General features: G+C 39.4%; 1 protein-coding gene across 2 annotated transcripts in view; it reads right to left on the bottom strand.

Annotated features, from left to right (window-relative positions):
• wdr11 (WD repeat domain 11) overlaps positions 1–21520 on the bottom strand; it is a 151360-nt gene that overhangs the window by 61451 nt on the left and 68389 nt on the right. For both annotated transcript variants that reach the window (XM_067421334.1, XM_067421335.1), the window contains exons 12-13: positions 14196–14302; positions 2977–3052 (exon numbers count right to left, since the gene is read on the bottom strand). In XM_067421334.1, the coding sequence (XP_067277435.1) occupies positions 2977–3052; positions 14196–14302 (183 nt within the window). The remainder of the gene's footprint in view (positions 1–2976; positions 3053–14195; positions 14303–21520) is intronic.

Raw genomic sequence — 21520 nt, 5'->3', positions numbered from 1 at the left:
AGACTGTCACCCCTAGATTGCTATTCACTTTTTCTGGTTGATGGCTGATGTGTGGTTTGTATCACCAAAAGATTCCCTGAGTTTTTGTATTTTTGCGTATTTCCCATTCATTATCTATGGCGGTCATTTTTTACCGCGAAGGAGACAAGTGTGACAATTTTTTTACGATCTTTTAAAATATCCGAATCACCACCTTGATTTTTTTGTGTGTTCACATAGCTAATGCAACAAAAGTCACAAAGTGTCATCCCATTCCGCTAAAGCAAAAAAAAAAAAAAAAAATCAAAACGTACAATGTTTCGGTCATTATAAACCGAAGAGGACCAGAGGGTTAATTAGTCATCATGGATGTGTTTTGGCCGTAACGTACAATAAACCAATCTGAGTCTCATCTCCCTTTCCCTTGAAATGCCAATTTAGATTGTACCATGGCGGATTCGCTATTTACATGGAGGAATATACACCATCAACTGGGCGAGTCAGTTTAAATACATGTCGGCCTCAATATCTGAATGATTTTAATAGGCTACTTCAGCATTGTGAAAAGTGTATGTTTCAGGTCGACATTTTAGGTAACGACTGTTACTTATGGGACTTGCTTTATGTTAAAAAGAGTTATTAAACGCAATAATTTGCGATTAATAAACAATAACTTGCAGTCTCGTCTGTCTGACACACACAGAACAAAAGGTGAAAGATTTGTGACATTAATATTTGCTAAAAAACTGCTGGTCACTTTCAGAAGTTGTAGTGATGCTTTCTTTTCCCAGAAAGAGTGTGAAACACAAACTGTTTCTTTCTCAGTTTTTAAATATTTTTAAAAAATATAATTTAACTAGATTTTACACACTAATAGCAATATCGCATTGCATATCGAAATTCGCACAGCCTTACTGGCTAACTCACATTATTACAGTCTTACTACTACAGTAAATCAGCTGTGGGCTGCAGTACCTAAAACTGTGTCTATTAATATAAATTTATTTCAGTCGATTTCTGGTATTGCCATCCTTACAGAGACATTTTGTCCCCACAACAGGGGTCTCTCTTTAACCACCTCGAGTGCGCAGATCCACTTGGATGATGCGACGGCAGCCACAGTACAGCGGCGCCAGTGCACTCACCACACACCAGCGATAGGTGGAGAGGAGAGAGGGGGATAGAGCCAATTCAGTGGATGGGGATTATTAGGAGGCCATGATTGGTTAAGACCAATGGAGGGAATTTGGGCAGGACACGGGTTTACACCTCTACTCTTTACGAGAAGTGCCATGGGAGTTTTAATGACCACTGAGAGTCAGGACTCGGTTTAATGTCTCATCCGAAGGATGGATTATCTGTGGATTACCCCGTTTATATGGTCATATTTCCAGCACTGACAAGTTAAAGCTGTCACTGTGTGAAGGGGTATTATCTCCCCTTACACTAACACTAAACCTACCCATCACACACAACTTTCTGCATTTTTACATTTTCAAAACACTTTATATTTTTATGATTTATAAGCCGTTTTCCACATGGGAACCACAAAAATGTCCCCATAAGGTCAACATTTACTGCTATTTACTAGCCTTGTGGGGATAATATAGGAAATACCAGGTACACACGCACACACATAGATCAGGAGATTGTGCTGCGCACCCACAGACACACCCAGGAGCACCAAAAAAACAAAAAACATTCGCAACTTGTATTAACAAAAGGTTTGCTACTGATTTGCTTCATTATAATTCTCAGCAACAAAGTAGTAACACCACTGTTTTTGAAGTAATTAAACTCACAGCTTTACCATTTACTACATTGCTAATCGTTGCTAAGAAAAATAATGTAGCACTTTAGAGACAGACACACAGGTAATTTACACATGCACACACTCTCTCTCTCACTCAAAAAATTAATTAAAGTAATCTTACCAAACTACTTTATCCCTGTCTTATTAAAGTCTTATTAAAGCGTTCCTGTAGCTCAACCAGTAGAGCGTGGCGCTAGCAACGCCAAGGTCATGGGTTCGATTCCCAGGGAAAGCAAGAAAATAATTGACAATGTAAGTAAGTCGCTTTGGATGAAAGGGTCTGCCTAATGCATAAATGTAAATGTAAGTGGGAAGAATGATGATGATTTGTAGCTAAAATACCCAACCTCCATTTTCCCTTTCCAGTCAAATTTTGCACTGAAAACATTATTGACAGCTTTAACTCATCAGGGCTGGAAATACGACCATATAAGCGGGATAACCCACGGCTAGCTGTGCATTACATTATTTTAATTATACATTATATGTACCGTGTTGCTCTAGACTAGACCGGATGAACAACTCTAGACCGTAGTGCCAAACAATGAAAATAATTGTTTTGGGCTTCTTAATTCATAACCACTCCAGCAGGATTTTAGGTTTTAAGAAAAAATATTATGGGTATTTTCAGCTTGTGCCTTGATTTGATTGGGTCACCATTTGGAACATATAACCATTTTGTAAGTATGGTGTAAATATTTCAACCTGAAGCTCAAAATGACTAAAAATTCACATTTACATTCCGAGAGAGTCGAAACAGTCACTGTGAGATTCTCCAATGGAAATCAATACTGTCTGTCATTTGTTGTAAACAGTGAAAATATGTCTTTAGGGTTGGCTGATAACCAGCAGACACTGACTGAACCGTTTTAAACTGCAATTTAGAAAGTGATAAAGGTGATCGTTTTGAAACGGTGGCAAACAATAAATAAAATTCCCTCTACTGCAAGGTTAAGCAATCAGACACATCACTCAGGATGTCCTCAGGTTGAAGCACTGCAACGTGAGAGTGGAAGTAGACGGAGCTAATGAATGTGCACCCCAGACACCTGCCAGATAGTTCCCCAGAGTAGTTTGTGCATGTCCGTATTTGACACCACTAAACGTTAATCACTGATGAGGGAAACGTCTTTAAGTGCTCCCTGAGGGTTTGGCGCCAGGGTGAAAAGCATTATGTTACTTACTTCAGATGTGACACTTTAATCATTTCAATGGCTGGCTCATCGTTCCCCCGCTCACCTCGAAATGCAAAGCACCGCCCTGAGGAAGAAGGCACAAAATATTAATTATACAAACAAACAGACAAACAATAAAATGAATGTAATCTGAAATATATAACAAAACAGGTAACACTTTAGTATGGGGAACACATATTCACTATTAACTATGACTTGTGCCTCAATAAACTCCTAATTTACTGCTTATTAATAGTTAGTAAGGTAGTTTTTGTAGCATTTAAGTTTAGGTATTGGGTAGGATTAAGGGATGCAGAATAAGGCATTAATATGAGCTTTATAAGTACTAATAAACAGACAATATCCTAGTAAGATGCATGCTAATAAGCAACTAGTTAATAGTTAATAACTGAACCTTAAAATAAAGTGTTACCACAAAAGATACAAATTATGGCACTGATTAAAATAATGTACTTTGCATGGTAGAGTTAGGCTGTGTCCACCAAAGAGCAGTTTCAGCCAGCTGAGTAACGCTTCGTTTAACTGCTTACCCATAAACCCATGGCTGATGAAATTGTCCTTCAAGCATTATTTTTTATATTGATAATGTGGTAGTCTGGGGAAGACATTACAGACATGGATACTCTGTAACTTCTCCTTTGTTGTTCAGTCTTTGTACAAGTAGGGTGTGACGGCTGGTAGATGATGTATTTGTTCCAGTCCTCTGTGATTGTAAAGCTGGGTAAAGTGTGACAGGGCCTGCCTTTTTACCCAAAGTTGAACACTTTTCATCTCTTATTGACCAGCAAAAAAAGAAGCAGCACACAGCACTTAGTCACGCTCCTATTGAAAATAACTGAAAAACGATGCTGGCCTCTAGGGGAAAACTTCTTTGGTGGACACAAAGCCTAATTATGCTGACAGTGACTCTGAACTATTTGGACACTTGAAAAAAAAAAAAAAAGTCTGAATGTCATAAATAAAAAATAAAAACTCAATATCAAACCAAATGGTATGCAGGAAAACAAAGAGCTTTTCTTAAAACAAACTTTTCTAAGCCATTTTGGGGCCAGACAGGGCAAATTAGCACGAGCACAAGTTCATAAAAGTGCAGATGGGAGTGGACAGTTCTCCGTGTGATCTACTGATGATACGCAAATGAATGAACACAGCCAGATCATTTCCTTAATGACCAACGAAATCGACCCGTTATCGTCTGGTTTAAGACAGCAAATGATGCCGCAAACACAGGTAAACTGACAAGCGCATACCTTAGTAAATCACCTCACATGATTCATTTTAAATCCGCTGCTCCCGTAATGTTTGATTATGACACGGAAACTCCTACAAATGCATTTGCAATAAGTTCACCCGCAAAAACTGCTGGGTCAGACGTAAGATCCCATCGTTTGGGTAGTTTTTGTGTTACCCAGCTTCTGGGATTCATTTTATGCAAAGCAACATAAAGGAACACGATGTGAGTCTCCTAAACAAGTGTCGCAATGCTCTTTTCGTGTGATGCAAACGCCTGATGCCTTGCATAACATTTTATGATTTTATTCCAAAATGGACTAAATAAATACAAATTCTTAGGGCCAGATTTACTAAACAGGGCAAATTAGTGTGAGAGTGCCATTTCTTAAAAGTGCAGATGGGAGTGGACGGTTCTGTGTGTGATCTACTGATGATACGCAAACGAATGAACACAGACGCAGCCGGATCATTTCCATAATGACCAATGCAATCTACCCGTTAGTGTCTGGTTTAGGACGTACTTTTTTGAGGATGTAAACAATGGGGCACACAAGTAAACTGACAAGCGCAAACCTTAGTAACCCTAGTGAACTTGCGTGATTTATTTAATACTCTCTTCCCATGAATTTTGTGCCTGAAAGGGAAACTCCTACAAATGCATATGCAATAAGGTCAGCTGCAACAGTTGTAACCCCGTCCACGCCTTTTGAGCGCTAATTTTTCACTGCGTGTCTTTAGTAAATCCTGACAGTACTTTTTTTAATGCCAAAAGAGGGTTTGTGCTGGCGCTGTTGGTGTCAACTGGCATTAGGACCTGTGTCTGAAATCGCTCACTTGTTCATGCACACTATTCCCTCTATCATCAATGCCATATATACAGTGTGATTAGTCAAAATAACAAATCACCAATTGCAGACAACTTATTTATTACACTTAAGTCACTCCCAGTTCAGGACTTGGCTGTTCTACCAATGAGCTAATGTGTGCTTGGTAAATAAGAGGACCAGGGCCAGGACTGAGAACCACTGTATTGTATGTAAACCTTGTGGAGATCTGATGGTCTGAAGGAGCCTCTGTAGTAAACCCAAAAAATCTTGGGAGCAAAATATCCATTAGTGTCCGAGTTTGCTTGATCATTTTGTTTACATGTATAACCCATATAAACACCCCTTACCCAAAACGAAATAATTGTAACACACTGGCTTAAATGAATTATTGCTTCATTGTTTTTCTAACTGCTCAATATTCTCCAAATGCTCCACAGCGCCATGATTGTTTGGTAAAGTTATGAAAGGCAAGTGTGGAAGAATAGTTTATTTATATATTCGAATCATCGCTGCAAGTGTTTGAGATCAGGAAATAGCAGGAAATATAACTCTTCACAGTCGCAGTCCTGTGAGGTGTTTTGTGTGTGTGGCTTACCTGGGGAACACATGGCCCCAGGATGCACTATGGGAAGAAAGCGAGCCTGCGGAGGCAGTGTGATGCTTTGGGCAATGTTCTGCTGGGAAACCTTGAGTCCTCCATCCATGTGGATGTTACTTTGACACGCTCCACCTACCTAAGCATTGCTGAGACCATGTTCAGCCTTTCATGGAAACGGTATTCTGGTGGCTGTGGCTCTTCCAGCAGGATAATGCTCCTGACACAAAGCAAAAATGGCTCAGGAATTGTTTGAGGAGCACAACAACGGGTTTAAGGTGTTGACTTGGCCTCCAAATTCCCCAGATCTCAATCAGATCGAGCATCTGTGGGATGTGCTGAACAAACAAGTCCGATCCATGGAGGCCTCACCTCGAAATTTACAGGACTTAAAGTATCTGATGCTAACACCTTGATACCACATAACACAGTACACCTTCAGGGGTCTAGTGGAGTCCACCAACACAATATTAGGAAGGTGGTCATAATGTTATCCCTAATCAGTGCAAGTTTTGTATACACACAACCCTGCTAAGCTTCAGTGGGAAACCAGTCTTGGGTTACAGGGTGATAAGGCTGCTGATAAATACTGCAATATTGACTTTAGACCAGGTTTATGCTGGTCAATGAATGGCGCAGTCACCTGGTTTTCACACCAGCACGTCTTTGGGCGAACAGATGAGTGCCAGTGCATTTCCTATTTCAATAATGTGGCGCTGGGCGAGAAAATGATAACTGCGTCGGGCTAAAACGAACAAAAACACGTGTCTTGCACCTAACTCCGCATTGTGCCAAGTGTATGATAGGGCCCACAGTCTCCAAATATGATTGCGTAATGTTAAACTTCGAATTAGTATGAAGATCTGTCCTTTCTTTGTGGCCTCAGCCTCATGGTAAAACTAGTTTTTGCAAAGAAATTGATGATCATTCACACTTGAGTATAAGAATGAAGGAGAAAAAGCAGTTCCTGTAATTCAGGAGGTCACTCTGTGCTCATGATAAGCCCCTGTACTCCATAAGAGATGTCGCTTTATCTGAAAGAAAAAAGGAATTTGTTTGTGTTGTCCACAAAACCCCAATCCCAATAAATTGAAACCTTTTCACACGTTTGTGTGGAAATTGAATTTCGAAAATTGCCATCCTATTAATGGTAATAGCAACATAATTTGCTGTGGAAATTATGGAGGTTAAAGCTTATTCTGTTTGAGTACTACCTGTATAATGTTGATTTTTGTGTCGAGTGCTATAATTGACATACTATTTATACTGTCTATCACGGTCACAAACTATTATGTTGCGTAGAACTGCACTTGAGACTTCCACTCTGTTTAACTTGTGTGGTTGGTTACTTGATTTAAGTAAGCTTTAAATTCACTGCCTTTCTACATTCTTTGACATTCTCTACAACCAATTTAATTATTTCATGAAAAAAGTTTTTTATTATTAGTTAAAGGGGTCCCTTTTTAAGAGCAATTGATGTCTCTGATGTCCTCAGAGAGAGAGAGGGAGAGCGAGAGAGAGAGAGAGAGAGAGGGAGAGAGAGAGAGAGCGAGAGCGAGAGAGAGAGAGAGAGAGAGAGAGAGAGAGAGAGAGTCCCTTTAAATGCAAATGAACTGCTGCTCCTTGCCCCCTTTCTGGAAGAGGGCGGAGCTGCAAGAGCATAAGTTATAACTTATGTTGTCATCTTGCTTTTATGATATGCTATTGCATTTGTTTGTACTGTATTGCAAATAAAAGTGAAAAGACCGATATGACAGTCTCCTAATTGTGCTCTTCCTTTTCTCAACCTGGCCTTTGTTGGGTGTTCCTAGGGACGGGATTTATGTCAATATGTCACTAACCTATAGAGAAGCTCATTGTAGTCCCTACCAGCCATTTGTTGTAGTCCTTAAAAAGTGATTTCTGTAAAAGAAAAATCTCCTTTTGTTTGAGTGTCGTAACTTTGCAGATGCTGCTTATGCTCAAACAGCAACACTACACACTAACTAAAGTTAAAAAGTCAAATAATAATCAACCTTTAACATACGGTACCTTTAAAAAAAGGTTTGTGTGCGTTAAATGCAGAAAATTGTGCTAAAATGAATAATAAACAAAACTGTCGACTGATATTTATCTTCATCAGTCTGCTCCTCTCTTGACTCATTAATGATTTGAGAGTTTGCAGAGCCCTGATTTGTTCTCCAGATTGTCAAGTGTTTGGAAAGTGTGTGAAGGACTTTATATCCATATGCAAGTGTGTGATATTCACTGAGACAAAGTTTGTATGGAGAGAGTGGTCTAATTAAGGACCTATTCTAATGAAGACAGGGAGCTAATCAACCAAAAGAGTGCAGACAGTTGTGGAGAGTTAACAACAACAAACAAAACACTGATGAAAACGCCATGCTAGGATTTGCATGCCGTACATCATCCACACACACACACACCAGATGACCCAGAAAACTGTCGTAAACAAGCAAAGTTCTGTAAACATAAAACAGAATTCATCCAAACCACTTCAACTAACTAGACATGCGCCGGTCTATGATACATCACGGAAATCAACATGCATGATATTGTTATCATTGGCACTTTAAAATACCATAAATGATCCCTTATTATGAATTGTTTCGATTTTTAAAGGGTACATAACAGTTTCTGCCCATCTCATGCTAATCTTGAGTACCTACAGAGTAGTGTTGATCCCTCATAATTCCGAAGAGTCTTTAGCTTTATAACTAAAGAGTCAGATTTATAAAAGACAGATATGCTGTAACGATTCTTTCCGAGCACCGCCAATCTTTTGTTGAGACATGCCGTGGACAGAGCTAAAGAGACACGGGAGCGTGCGAACACGAACACGAACACACACACACACACACACGCACGCGCACGCACACGCGCACGCGCACGCGCACGCGCACGCGCACGCACACGCACACGCACACGCACACACGCACACGCACACGCACACACACACACACGCACACACACACAGGCATTATCCCTGGACACCTTTTGATTCACTATACGTTTGTGTTGTTCACATTACACACTTAAACATCGATAGCCAACAAAACACACACATTTGATGCAGTTACACTCGCCGCCTGCAGTTTCCATTCATGACCGGGAACACACACACACAAACACTTGCAGAATGCTGGAAAACAAACTGCATCCACTGTTTCCTTAACACTGGGTTATTCTGGAAGCTGAACAAGGTGATCTTTACCTTACAACCAGAAACACACTTCTTTGGTGTCATTGGGTACACGCGTTTACATGCGCACCAGTAAGCTGACAACACAATTAAACCGCATTTACATGACTTTATTAAAAAACCGGGTTATTTCCTTGTAGTGACGTCAAAAAAAATAATGTCCGTATTTGACTCAGAGTTGTTCAAATGTTACGTCAGTTGTGATGTTTAATAAAGCGTGTTAGCGGGAGATTTACGGCTCATATTATCCCTCATGCAGCGTTTAGACTGAACCTCTTCTGCTTCTGCTGCAGGAGATGAGAACACATCTTTACAATGCTCTGGGTCTTAAACGAGTCTGTGTTTGTGATATATGTCCTTATTTTATGCCAAACGCTCGCTCTGTCTGGATGTGTTTAAATCTGCTGTAAGTTTGCGTTTTTGTCACCTACCACACAAGCAGGTTAATGCGTTTACATGCCGCGCAAAATCGGGGTAGAAGGCAAAAAACGACCTGTCCCGACCGGTTTATGCTTACGCCGTTTATGAGCTTACTCCGATAAAATAAAACTGATTACCGCGTTTACATGACCATGTTCATTGTCGGCTTATTAGGCATAATCGGCTTAAGAACGTGCATGTAAACGCACGCATTGTTGATCTCACGGTCTAAAAACTAAATGTCAGCGCTGCAGACGGCTCCTGTAACCGAATGAAGCTCGATAATGGGCGTGCTCTTGCTCTCGCTTCGATTGATCTGGAAGAAATGACCATATAGTACAACTTAACTATTGAAATGATCAGTAATTTCCACAAAAAAAAACTAAATTGCTCATCTTGTGCACCACAGATTATGTAATTACGTCAGAAAAGTCAGGCTAGACGTAAGCGGAAGTAGCGCCGCCAACCAACAAAAGCCAACTAAAAAGTGGGTGGGTCTTGTCCCACACACACACACACACACACACAATGGTTCCGACGCCCATGATTATAATATATTTTGACTGTGTTTACAATTATTCATGAGATCACACAATGCATTATAAAGTGCATTACAAGGCTTAATTAATGCATTAAAATACTTTTATAATGCATTACACATAAAAGGCTTTAAGTAAAGTGTTACCGTTATTGTATTGCTCATTATATCTTAAGTGTTAAGTGCCGAACTGTCCCGCAGGCAGTAGCCAGTTAGATTGAAGCCATTTGTGTGCTATTGCCTTTTGGTTTGCTAATTATAAAGGCATGTACAGCTGTATTTGCTACAAGCTTTGATAAACCATATATTTAATTGGAATCCGTGTCAGTGTCTGTCACACTTATGTCAAGACCTACTCGAGTGCCCCGAGCAAGAACGCAGACAAGGCACCTAGAAATGTATTTGCTTTTTCTGCTTCCTACTTTCTTTTCTATTATCTATTTGTCCATATTCAACAAGTTTTCAACACATTCATCTCTACATAAACACTGTAACATCCCACACAGAAGAGGACACAATCCTGCTAACTGCGTCAAAATCCTTTTCAAGGAAAGTCTGTTCACTAGGCTGCCACATTTGCTATTAACGCAAATAAAAACCCTAACGCCTCGGGGCAGCTATTTCAGGCGTCCAAGACCAAGTCATATTTATTCAAATGGGGAAATCCTGAAATATCAACTGCTTACCACACTCACATTTAAACAACATATTACAAATCATCAAATGGTAAATGGACTGCATTTATATAGCGCTTTTAACAGACCCTATGGCCATCCAAAGCACTTTAAATCTTGCCTCACATTCACCCATTCATACACCGACGGCGGTGTCAGCCATGTAAAGCGCCATCCAGCTCGTCGGGAGCAGCTGGGGTTAGGTGTCTTGCTCATGGACACCTCGACACTTGGTCAGGTGGAACCGGGGATTGAACCACCAACCTTTCGGTTTGTAGACAACCTACATGGACCAGAGCACTGACTGTTTCAATCAGCTGCAGTGATACGTTGACTTTACCAATTAGCGATTGGCTCTTTTATTTGTTTAGAAGGTAGGACTAATTCAGCCATATTGAACATGTCACGTCGTCTCATTCAAAGTAATATGATTGCACAGTCTTTTTATATCTAAAGTCTTTGGGCCCTATCATACAACCGGCACAATATGACACCAAGCGCTACGTTAACCCAGCACTAAAAAAATGTTTTTTTTCCTAGTTATTATTTTCACGTCAAGTGCCATCTTGTTTAAAGGTGCACTATGTAGTATTTTTGCAGTAAAATATCCAAAGACCACTAGGCCAGTGTTATATATTTTGTTCAGTTGAGTACCTACAATATCCCAAATGTTTCCAACTATTTGTAAATTGTGAGAAAATTGCTATTTTAGCCAATGACCTGGGACGTGTCAGCACAGCGTTTGAGGAAGTCGCCTGTTAATGGCGTCATATCTGCGCTACTCTTGGTTTTATTCTGCAGAAGCGCATTACTCTTAGCAGTGTGAACATGTCACAGCAGCGCCGACCGAACGCACAGAGTAACGTCATAACATCATTTTAAACACTTAAATGTATCTAATATGATAAAGAGAGCTGCTTTACCTTATAATCATGACCGGAAACGCGGAAATACCGTAGGCGCCCTGCGACTGTGTCCAGTCCCGGTGCTCGCGAGCCGTGTGTGTGTAACAATCGCTCCAGTGGCCATGCTCAGCTCCACAACACTCGGTCCTGCTCTGCTTCACACTACAGTAACGTTAATAAACTCATCCATCAACATGATTTCTGCCCGAGTCCTATTTTCCACCGGCTGTGATGAGAAGACCACATGTCCCAAGATGCTGCGCTCACACTTGGCGTCATCAAACTACGCCTTTGTTTCGAATAGGCGCCCTCTAGCGGATGGAAAGTTGCATAGTGCACCTTTGTTTAAATAGCAAATGCACTGGCACATCTGTTCCATGGGTGTGCTGGTCTGAAAACCAGATGTGTTCAGGAGTATTGTTTTGAGGAACTGAAAACGACTGACCATTGAGCAACACAAACTAAGCTGGATCACCGTTTTCTCCAGAGCGGCTGTACAGCCGAATCAAATTCTGTTGCATTATCTTCCTGTTAACACTGTGAAGCTGCTTTGAAACAATTGGCCTTGTAAAAAGCACTATATAAATAAAGGTGACTTGATTTGATTTGATGTGTCTGGCATGCAGACCGTTCTTTCCGTCATAAAACTAGCAAAAATGGATTCGGACACGCCCTAAGTGCACCTGCGCCATGCGCTCAGATCATTAAAATAGGGCCCTTTGAGTCCATTCTGCACCGCTAGAATCGCCAGCCTCCCACCGCATCTTTAACAGCTGATGTTTTCGCACATTTGTTCACAGACAAATCCACAACCATCAGCAGTCAGTTCTTAGCTTCACATATCCGGAAACTCAGAAACACACCAGCACCTCGAATTTGCCCTAATGTGTGAGGTCCTAATCAACACTGCTTGCATATTTAATGAATTAATTAAATTTTAATGTGAGATTTGCCTAGTAGTCCTAGTTTGTACCCTGAAAAATAGATACATTGAAGTATATGACTACGAATCAGCTGGCGAATCAGCTGATCGTAGTACATTAATATTCATTAAGTTCTTCTGTTGGGTGCAAGGTTTCCAAGCAACGCCTGCATGACCCAACTAATATCGACACACTATAGCTTAATTAACAAAAAGCAGAAAGCAATGGAATTAAACACAATGTGAAGGTCTTGAAACATGTTTTTTTAATGAAATTGACTTGACATTTTGTTTTAATAACATAGGACCCAATAAAACTTTCAAAAACATCCATGCATATTCACCAACTACCAGAAAAATGCTATGAAAATCAGGCGACAACAAAGTGAAATGTATTTGGCCTTTAAGGAAAGACAAAATCTGGATTTTTTTTTTAATAATCTGGCAGTATGATGAGTTTTGATCAGATGTCATTCCCACCTGTATGGCCAAATCAATCATTGCTCACTCTTTAGTGTCCCAATAACAAACCACACGTGTGATAGGGGAAGAGATAAAGGGATAGTTCACCTAAAAATGTATATTATCCTATAATTTACTCATCCTAAAGCCATCCTAGGTGTATATGACATTCTTATTTCAGAGGAATACAACCAGAGTCTCTTCCAAGCTTTATAAAGGGAGTGAATGGCACCATATTTTGGAAGCCTAAAAAGCGCATACAGCCATCATAAAAGTAATCTATACAGCATTTATTAACGTGTTTTGTAAGAAAAATATCCATATTTATAACTTTATAAACTATAATCACTGGTTTCTGATATCGGCTGTACAAGAGTAAAATTAGATGTGAAAAACAAGATTTTTTTTTTAAGGGTGCTTTCACACCTGCCTCATTTAGTTCGGTTGAATCATACTAGAGTTGGTTTCCCTCTTTGGTGCGGTTCGTTTGGTCAGGTCTGAAAGCAGCAATCGCACTCGGGTGCGCACCAAAAGCGGACCAAACAAGCGTACCGAGACCTCCTTGAAGAGCTGGTCTCGGTACGCTTTCAAACAAACTCTGGAGCGGTTCGTTTGTGGTGAGAACGTGATCCGACCTCGAACAGAACCAACTGTAAAAGTACTGATCATTTTTGGACTGAACCAGCTGCCGTAGTTAGCTGGGCTGACATTGTGTGCATGACATTATTACCTGATAGATCGTTGGCAATATTTTCGGAAGATGAGCATGTCAAGAGTTAATAATTAATGCACGCCTCCGCTTGAAGTGACGAGTGATGCGCGCTCGCCGTCTGCAGTGCATTAGAGCGTTGTTTTCACCGCGCATCCGCGCTTCATTATAGAAAGCTATTATTTGCATACTGTTGTAAATACACACAGTGTAGTAGATTATGGCCAGGGACACAAGCAGCCTGCGCAGTCGTCTCCCCATAGTGTTATTATAGTTTGCTGGCTTTGCCTCTTCTGTTGGAATTTTCCCACACGTAAATTCTGACCAATCGAGAAGCAGTTTAGGAAATACGCCATGGCCAATGAGTGATGTGGATGTTGTCACGTGCCTGCGTTTTGGTTCGTTTCAACTGGTTCAACCAAAGCAATCAGTGTGGTGTGAAAAGTAACCAAAAAAGCTGCAAAATGCAACAATGTATAATTGTTTGCCCTTGGTTCGGACCAAATGAACCGAACTAGAGATGTGAAAGCAACCTAAGAGAAAAGTGGCAAGAGCTTGAGCCTAAACAAGATTTTTTTCACTCCCATTTCAAATCTTGAAAGAACCAGGACATTTTTCAATACAACTCTGATTGTGTTTGACTAAAACTAGAAAGGGGTATACAACCGAGCAATGTACAATCAGCATGAAATACCAGTGTGTAATGTGTGTGAGCATTACCTGTGCGTAAGTCCACATGCTGCAGCTCATTCCTCACAAGTCCAAGGTTATTGGGAACGGAGGTGGCGAAGGACAGAAAACTAGTCAAACTGACCCATTCGATTCCTCTGCAAGACACAAGGATATCAGGGGGGAAAATCAGAAGACAGTTCCTTAACGTGCCACTATTATGGATTTCTGAAAATGATTTTTCATGCGTATAAGTTATTGTCTCTCAAAAGTAAGAGTTGACTCTGAGTCAATTAAACGAATCGTATTTTAAACGAATCACAAGTCACTATGTTATGACGAAACATTAGCATATTGCCCGTCCACTTATTAAACGCACATTGTGTTTCATATTGTGTAGGTCTCTGGCTAACCGGCTAACTCACTTTATTACTGTCTTACAGAAATACTACTGTGAATCAGATGTGGGCCACTATTACCTAAAACTGTGTCTATTAATGCAGATTGTGAGTTGTTCTAACTACTTTGAGTAAAGATAAAGAACTTTACAGTGTTTGCAATTGCTGAGCATTAAGAAGCCCCTTGACGGCGCTGAAGAGCAGTTATGGTTATGGCCGCCTAGCTTCCAAAATATGCACTATATGCGGTAGACCAATCACAACAGACTGGGCCATCTGACCAATCAGAGCAGAGTCGCTTGTGGAAAGGAGGAATTTAGAGAGACTGATTCATCCATCGAGTCGTTTAAGAAATTAATAAACACTGTGGTGATTTGTAATGTATATTATGAGAACATGAAACTGTTTTTTGACACATGTAGACATACATAAATTAGAAAACTTTAAAATAGCGTAATATAGGCACTTTAATCTCCAGTCCACCCCCTCTCTCGGACCTTTAATACCATAATTGTGCTGTTTTTGCTACTTTACATTAAAGATGTTACGATCGACTAATCTGAGAAATAAGTGTCAACTTGTGACCTGATGACAATTTTTTTTTTCTTTTTTTGTGTGTATTTAATACTTTAATGTTGCTATGTTCTTTACATCAATACAATGATGATTTCTTAACAGAACATGTTTGCAGGTTAGTTTAAAAAAATACTCTAGGTGGGCTGGAGAGTGAGCTTACAAATTAGAGCATGGTTATTAAGTACTTTTTTAAATATATTACATTTTATAGCTCCTTAAGAAACTAAATAAACTTTGACTGTGTATTCTGAATTTCTCTTTTTTTTCCATTTATAGCACTTCTTTTACAACAGGGGTTTTCAAAAGCATTCCTGGAGCCTCCCCAGCACTGCACATTTTGGAAATCTCCCTTATTGGACACACCCAGCTCAGCTCATGGAGTACTAAACTAATCAGCTGATGAGTTAATACACCTGTGTTAAATAAGACACTAATAAGGGAGACATCCAAAATGTGCAGTGCTGGGGAGGCTCCAGGAATGATTTGAAAACCCCTGTTTTACAACACATGTTGCACAGCAGCATCCTCAGCATTGGTTTTGCTCTTGAAAACTCAAAACATGAAAGGCCTTTCTAATAAATCGAAACAGACTGATCAAAATTAAAAACAAAAAAACGAAGAAAAAAACCCCATAGAGTTTAGAGAAAGTCTGTGTTCGGGAAAAGCAGGATGGTGGACTGTCTAATGAGAGACCGTAGGGTGGCGAGTCCTGGCTGGGGGATCCAAGCAGAGAGCACTAATGAGACACAAAATGGCCACATGATTAATTAGGCCAATTCTTCTGGAAAAATGCTAATTATATGGTAATGAGGAGCCTGTATGGATTGAGGGCACAGGGCCGGGGAAAGTTTCAGACTTTGTGCATGTGTTGCATGATGACAAGTGAGCAGTAGTGGCTCTGACCAGGGCAGAATCTGGGTCTTAGTGCTCGTTTATGTTAAACATTTTGTAAGCTTTATATTCCAATCGCTGAAAACACATTGACAAAACTTTGGCAAATTTTGGCAAATTTGGCACTTGACTTGCCAGAAGCAATGAGGTTCATTCTCGTGTTACGCAGCACGTTTGAGCTTCCTCGAGAACCAGTGAGGTCTTCATTTGTGCATGATATTTTGTCCTCCAGGGCTGCATGACAAGTTACTGAAAACTATGAATTATGCTTTTTTTCCGTGTTCATCTTTCTTTAGTGTGTAATGTTCACTGATCTGTTTTATGGCGTCATGTGAACTGGATTTCCCCTGATCCCATAAAAGGTGAAGCCACTGTGCCACCATATTGGCATTCCCTAGAAAGCTCACCGGTTCTATTGAATTAATAGGGAATTATATGATTTTACTGAGAAAACATTGCCTAAGGAAACACCATTTTTATATCTGAAGTCTCCCTGTACCTGTATCCCATGTCCCTCTTACAACACAAACGTCCTAAGCATGTAAATGGTTATTCATTTAAAGTCGGGAATTTCCCTTGCTTTTTAAAAAGTTCCATTCAAAAGGGAGTTAATCCACATAGAAAAGTGCCACGTTTTATTTTGTGTCACCATACTTGATCGTTCAACTACTCGTGTAACTGTATTTAAATAGGGGAAACGTGGAGGTGTTCGGTGGCTTCTAACTTGATCTCTGTTTGGTTCCATAGTGAATAAACTGGGCTATCAGATTGTCACCGCGCGTCAGAGCGATTAAGTGCTCGCACTGAGACGAGAGAGGGATGTATCAACTCGTCTTAGTTAAGGGAATAACATAGATTAATATGAAAAAGCGGTGAAGTATTCCTTTAAGGCAGGTGTCCCAAAACTTTTGGCAATTTAGTGTATTTCAAGTGGAATCGAAGAACGAACTGATGTAAGTCTGTGGGTTTGTTTTAGTAGTTCGAAGCTACCATTCATCCATGATGATTACATAATAGGAGGGTGTGTTCTGGGGCTCTACCAGTGTAATGTTTGTTGTGAGGATAATGCACAGCACATTCACTTTCGCTCGGCCTTTTGGAAACTTTTTAGCCCACTGGCAAAGAACGAAAATAAAATTAGCTTGAAGTATATTGGGGCCTTTGATTACTCTTAGAAAAAAACCTTAAAATAATCTCTAATCTTTGGCATTCAGTATGCAGTAAGTCATAAAATAATGCTTTTGAAACAGAATATGTAATTCCAGCAGTCTTGACAAAACTTCCTCAGTTAAAACCTCAATAAAAATGAACCAAGCATGCAAGTCATCCATTTCACAAGGAAGTGCCTCAACAGAGACAATAGATGGTGTTTGTTTTCAATCAATTGCTTAATGACATAATTGATTAAATCTCTGGCTTAATTAATTAGGGGGAAATGTTGTCTGCTGCATTAAAGAGAGATAATTAATAAAATGAGGGCAGACGGGGTGCCATGGGGTCTGAACTCTGCAGTGAACATCTGAACCGAATCATTAACACCATTTTATGAGTTTAGATGCAGGGCTGCTTCATTGTCTATTGAGATTGCTTTTGACAGTCCTCAGTGAATCCTAATACAAGTTAGAAACACAGAATCATATTTTTCCTACAATCATACAAGGAGGTTTTGGTTTGGTTCCTGACAAGGAAGTCAGGAAACCAAAATTCAAACAATGAAGACATTCACTATAATTATGTGTGTGGATATACATACCAATTCTGTATTACTATCTCCTGCATTTTAGAAAAATCCACTTAAGTCTGATGATATAGTCACAGTTTCTTTGGCATCTTTTTATTCCAAAAGCAAACAGCAAATGGAGCTAATATACACTCACAATGTGATGTAATACTATAACTAGGAAATCATAATCCTAAACCTTGAATCATTAAAACATTGGTGTCTGGGACGCAGCGAGCCTGCGCAGCATGAGTTTATACAAGTTTTGCTTAAATGTGTGATATGAATAAATAGTGCTCATAAACGGCTGTTGAGATATTCTCAACTGAAACAAGACGCTTGGACCTGGAAACAGTATTTCTAATGTCATGACTTCTTAACAAGTAGATATTAAAGTCACCTCAATTAAATTAAAAACCCTTTGAATTAAAATGGATATGGCAGGGGTTGCCAATCCTGCTCCTGGAGGACCACCTGCCTACAGAGTTTAGGTCAAACACACACCTGCCTGGGATGATTTTAGTGATCCTAATGCCACATTCGAGAAGTCTGAAGTATGTCCAGGCCGAAATGTCCCGATTTCTGACCTCAGTAAAATCCCAGTTAATTACACAACTAGATGGCACCACAACTCAGCAAGAACATTTCAAGTGTGCCAATTACTTCCAATTATTCAAAACTTTTCAACTGTCCAATGTGAAATATAATGGTATACCATTTCAGACATTATCACAAGATAGCTGTGTATCTAGTAGTTAGTGAACAATTAAAATAGGTGAAACTGTGTTAGTGTGTATTGTCTGACTCAACATTTTTCTCTCATATTTCTTCTGTTGTTAAAAACTCTTTTTTCCATCTCCGTAATATTGAACGTCTTCGATCTTCTCTCACTCAGGCTGATGCTGAAATTTTAATTCATGCATTAATCACATCCCGTTTGGATTATTGCAATGCTCTGTTTCTAGGTCTTCCTAAAAAACGTATAGCTAGTTCTCACCTCCACCAGGCGCTCTGCTCACATAACTCCTTTACTGCATGATCTTCACTGGCTACCTGTGGCATTACGTATTTATTTTAAGGTTCTACTTCTAACATTTAAAGGCATTAAACAATCTCGCACCTCCATATCTGTCTGATTTACTACACCACTACTCTCCTGCCCGGTCCCTCAGATCAGAGCTTGGTCTTTTGTCCACTCTTCGTTTTAGGTTGGTAGGGCTCTTCTACAGTGAACTCTTCGGTTCACTGTAGGTGGTAGAAATTATGTAATTCGCTTTCCCTATCATTGCGCAAATTACCAGTAAATTATCTCGTCTACCTTCAAGACCCAGCTTAAGACATATCTATTTAATTTGTATTTTGAATAATGTGGCTATAGAAGACCTGTGCTTGTCTTGTGTAGGTGAGTATGCTGATGTAATTTTGTGCAAATGTATTGTCTAACACTATGTAAAGCGACCTTGAGCTTTGGAAAGGCGCTATATAAATACAACTTTTTCTTTTTCTTTTTCTTTTTCTCCTCCTCCTCCTTTTTCATCTTCTTCTTCTTTTTCTTCTTTTGCTTCTTCTTGTGAGGCTCTAGCCCTGAGTTCTGTATAGGTTCCAGATGGCGATAAGAACCATACACTGTATACAAAAAAAAGCACATTGGCCTCCATCCATCATGGTCCCCTATACATCCATGAATACAGAGATTAGCTATTTTACCCGGGCTCCTCTCCACTGATTCATGTGATACACCTGTCTTTATCTGTCTGCACTGGCTACGTTCCAGACGTTGATGCTTGTGTAAAACAGCCACATCCTCTCCTGCGTATGAGTCTACATCCCCTCCAGAACCTGTGCTCGGCGTGCAGGGCTCAACGTTACAGATTTTTCACATTTTTGAAATAACTAACAGAGATAAAATATTACAGGTGAAAAAAAAAGTAGCAGCACAAATAAATGCAATAGAACAAAGATAATAAATGAAATAAACAGTGCTTTAAGGGGTTAGTCCAACAATTCAAAATCCTGTCATTAATTCCTCAACCTCATGCCGCTCCAAACCTGTAAGAGCTTTGTTCATCTACGAAACACAAATTAAGATATTTGGTAACACTTTAGTATGGGGAACACATATTCACTATTAACTATAACTTTTGCCTCAATAAACCCCTGATTTACTGCTTATTAATAGTTAGTAAGGTAGTTTTTGTAGCATTTAAGTTTAGTTATTGGGTAGGATTAAGGGATGTAGAATAAGGTAATGTAGAATAAGGCATTAATATGTGCTTTATAAGTACTAATAAACAGACAATATCCTAGTAATATGCATGATAATAAGCAACTAGTAATAGTTAATAACTGAAGCTTAAAATAAAGTGTTACCAGATATTTTTAATGACAACTAAATGCTTTCGTGTCACGTAATGTTATGAAGTGACAAGAATTTATTTATTACATTTTATTTTAAGAATCTATTCACACAGTGCAGCGCTTCCGGGTTTTACGGCAGAACGCCGGCTCACCATTGGCTGAGCACCACATGCATGCGCTGTAGTGCTTACGTGAAAGAGAAAATATTATTGAATAAAGTCATTATTTTTGTATGTTTTTTGTGCACAAAAGGTATTCTCGTGGCTTCATAACATTAAGGTTGAACCACTGGAGTCACATGGACTATTTTAACGATGTCTTTACTACCTTTCTGGACCTTGAAAGTATTATTTACATTGCTGTCTATGGAGGGTCAGAGAGCTCTCAGATTTCATCAGAAATATCTTCATTTGTGTTCTGACGATGAACGAAGGTCTTACAGGTTTGGAACGACATGAGGGTGAGCTAATAATGACAATTTACATTTTTGGGTGAACTAACCCTTTGAAATTTTCAGGTAGGTCTAACAGTATTCAGTTATCAAATGTTAAAGAAACTGAATAAAGTATTTAAATATAAAATAACACTGCACTGTCTTTAATGTATCAATTAAATGTTGATTATTCCTTATTAAAGCGATAGTTCACCCAAAAATGAAAATGTAATGTTTATCTTCTTACCCCCAGGATATCCAAGATGAAGGTGTGCTTGTTTTTTTCAGAAGAACACAAATTAAGATTTGTAACTCCAACCGTTGCTTGTATAAAGCATATCAATGGGGTCTTATTAGAATTAGACTTTTGTTCTACTGAAGAAACAAACACACCTACATCTCGGATGCTCAGGGGGTAAGCAGATATTACATTTTCATTTTTTGGTGAACTATCCCTTTAAAGTTATTAAGTGAGTGATTTTCTCTTTGTCTTATGTTGTGTAATTGACATTAATGACAGACTTTTGGCTGTCATTCCAAATGATTGACACATTGTTTATTGTATGTGTGTTTCCTATAGCATTATTTAATTTTCCAGAATATCTGCATAGGCTTCTATGGCGTTGGTAGGTATACATTTAAAAAAACAAAAAATAAATACAACAGCAACGTGGAGGAGTATGCAATATAGATATTGTCTAATTTACAACCTGACAATATTTTTGTGTCTTCTGATGCAGGAGGCTGGTATGCATTTGCTTTATTCTGTGCTGTCGTCTCCGCAGGTCTCAAACCATGTCTCCAGAATTTCTGCTCAAATGGCAGCAATAACCTTGTTACTGCTGTGACATTCAGCATGTCCTCTAACAAAGTGACATGTTTTGAATAGGACTATTAACCACATATGAATGAAGTGTTGAGCTTCATTCATTTGTGGTTTCACTTTGTTATAGGACATGCTGAATGTCACTGTCAGTCCAAACGAGGCTTTTAAGACCTA

The sequence above is a fragment of the Pseudorasbora parva genome, chromosome 17 (genome assembly GCF_024679245.1).
Source record: "Pseudorasbora parva isolate DD20220531a chromosome 17, ASM2467924v1, whole genome shotgun sequence".
Lineage (NCBI taxonomy): Eukaryota > Metazoa > Chordata > Actinopteri > Cypriniformes > Gobionidae > Pseudorasbora > Pseudorasbora parva.
Note: the sequence above shows the minus strand (reverse complement) of the source record. Positions and strands in the feature narration are given on the sequence as shown.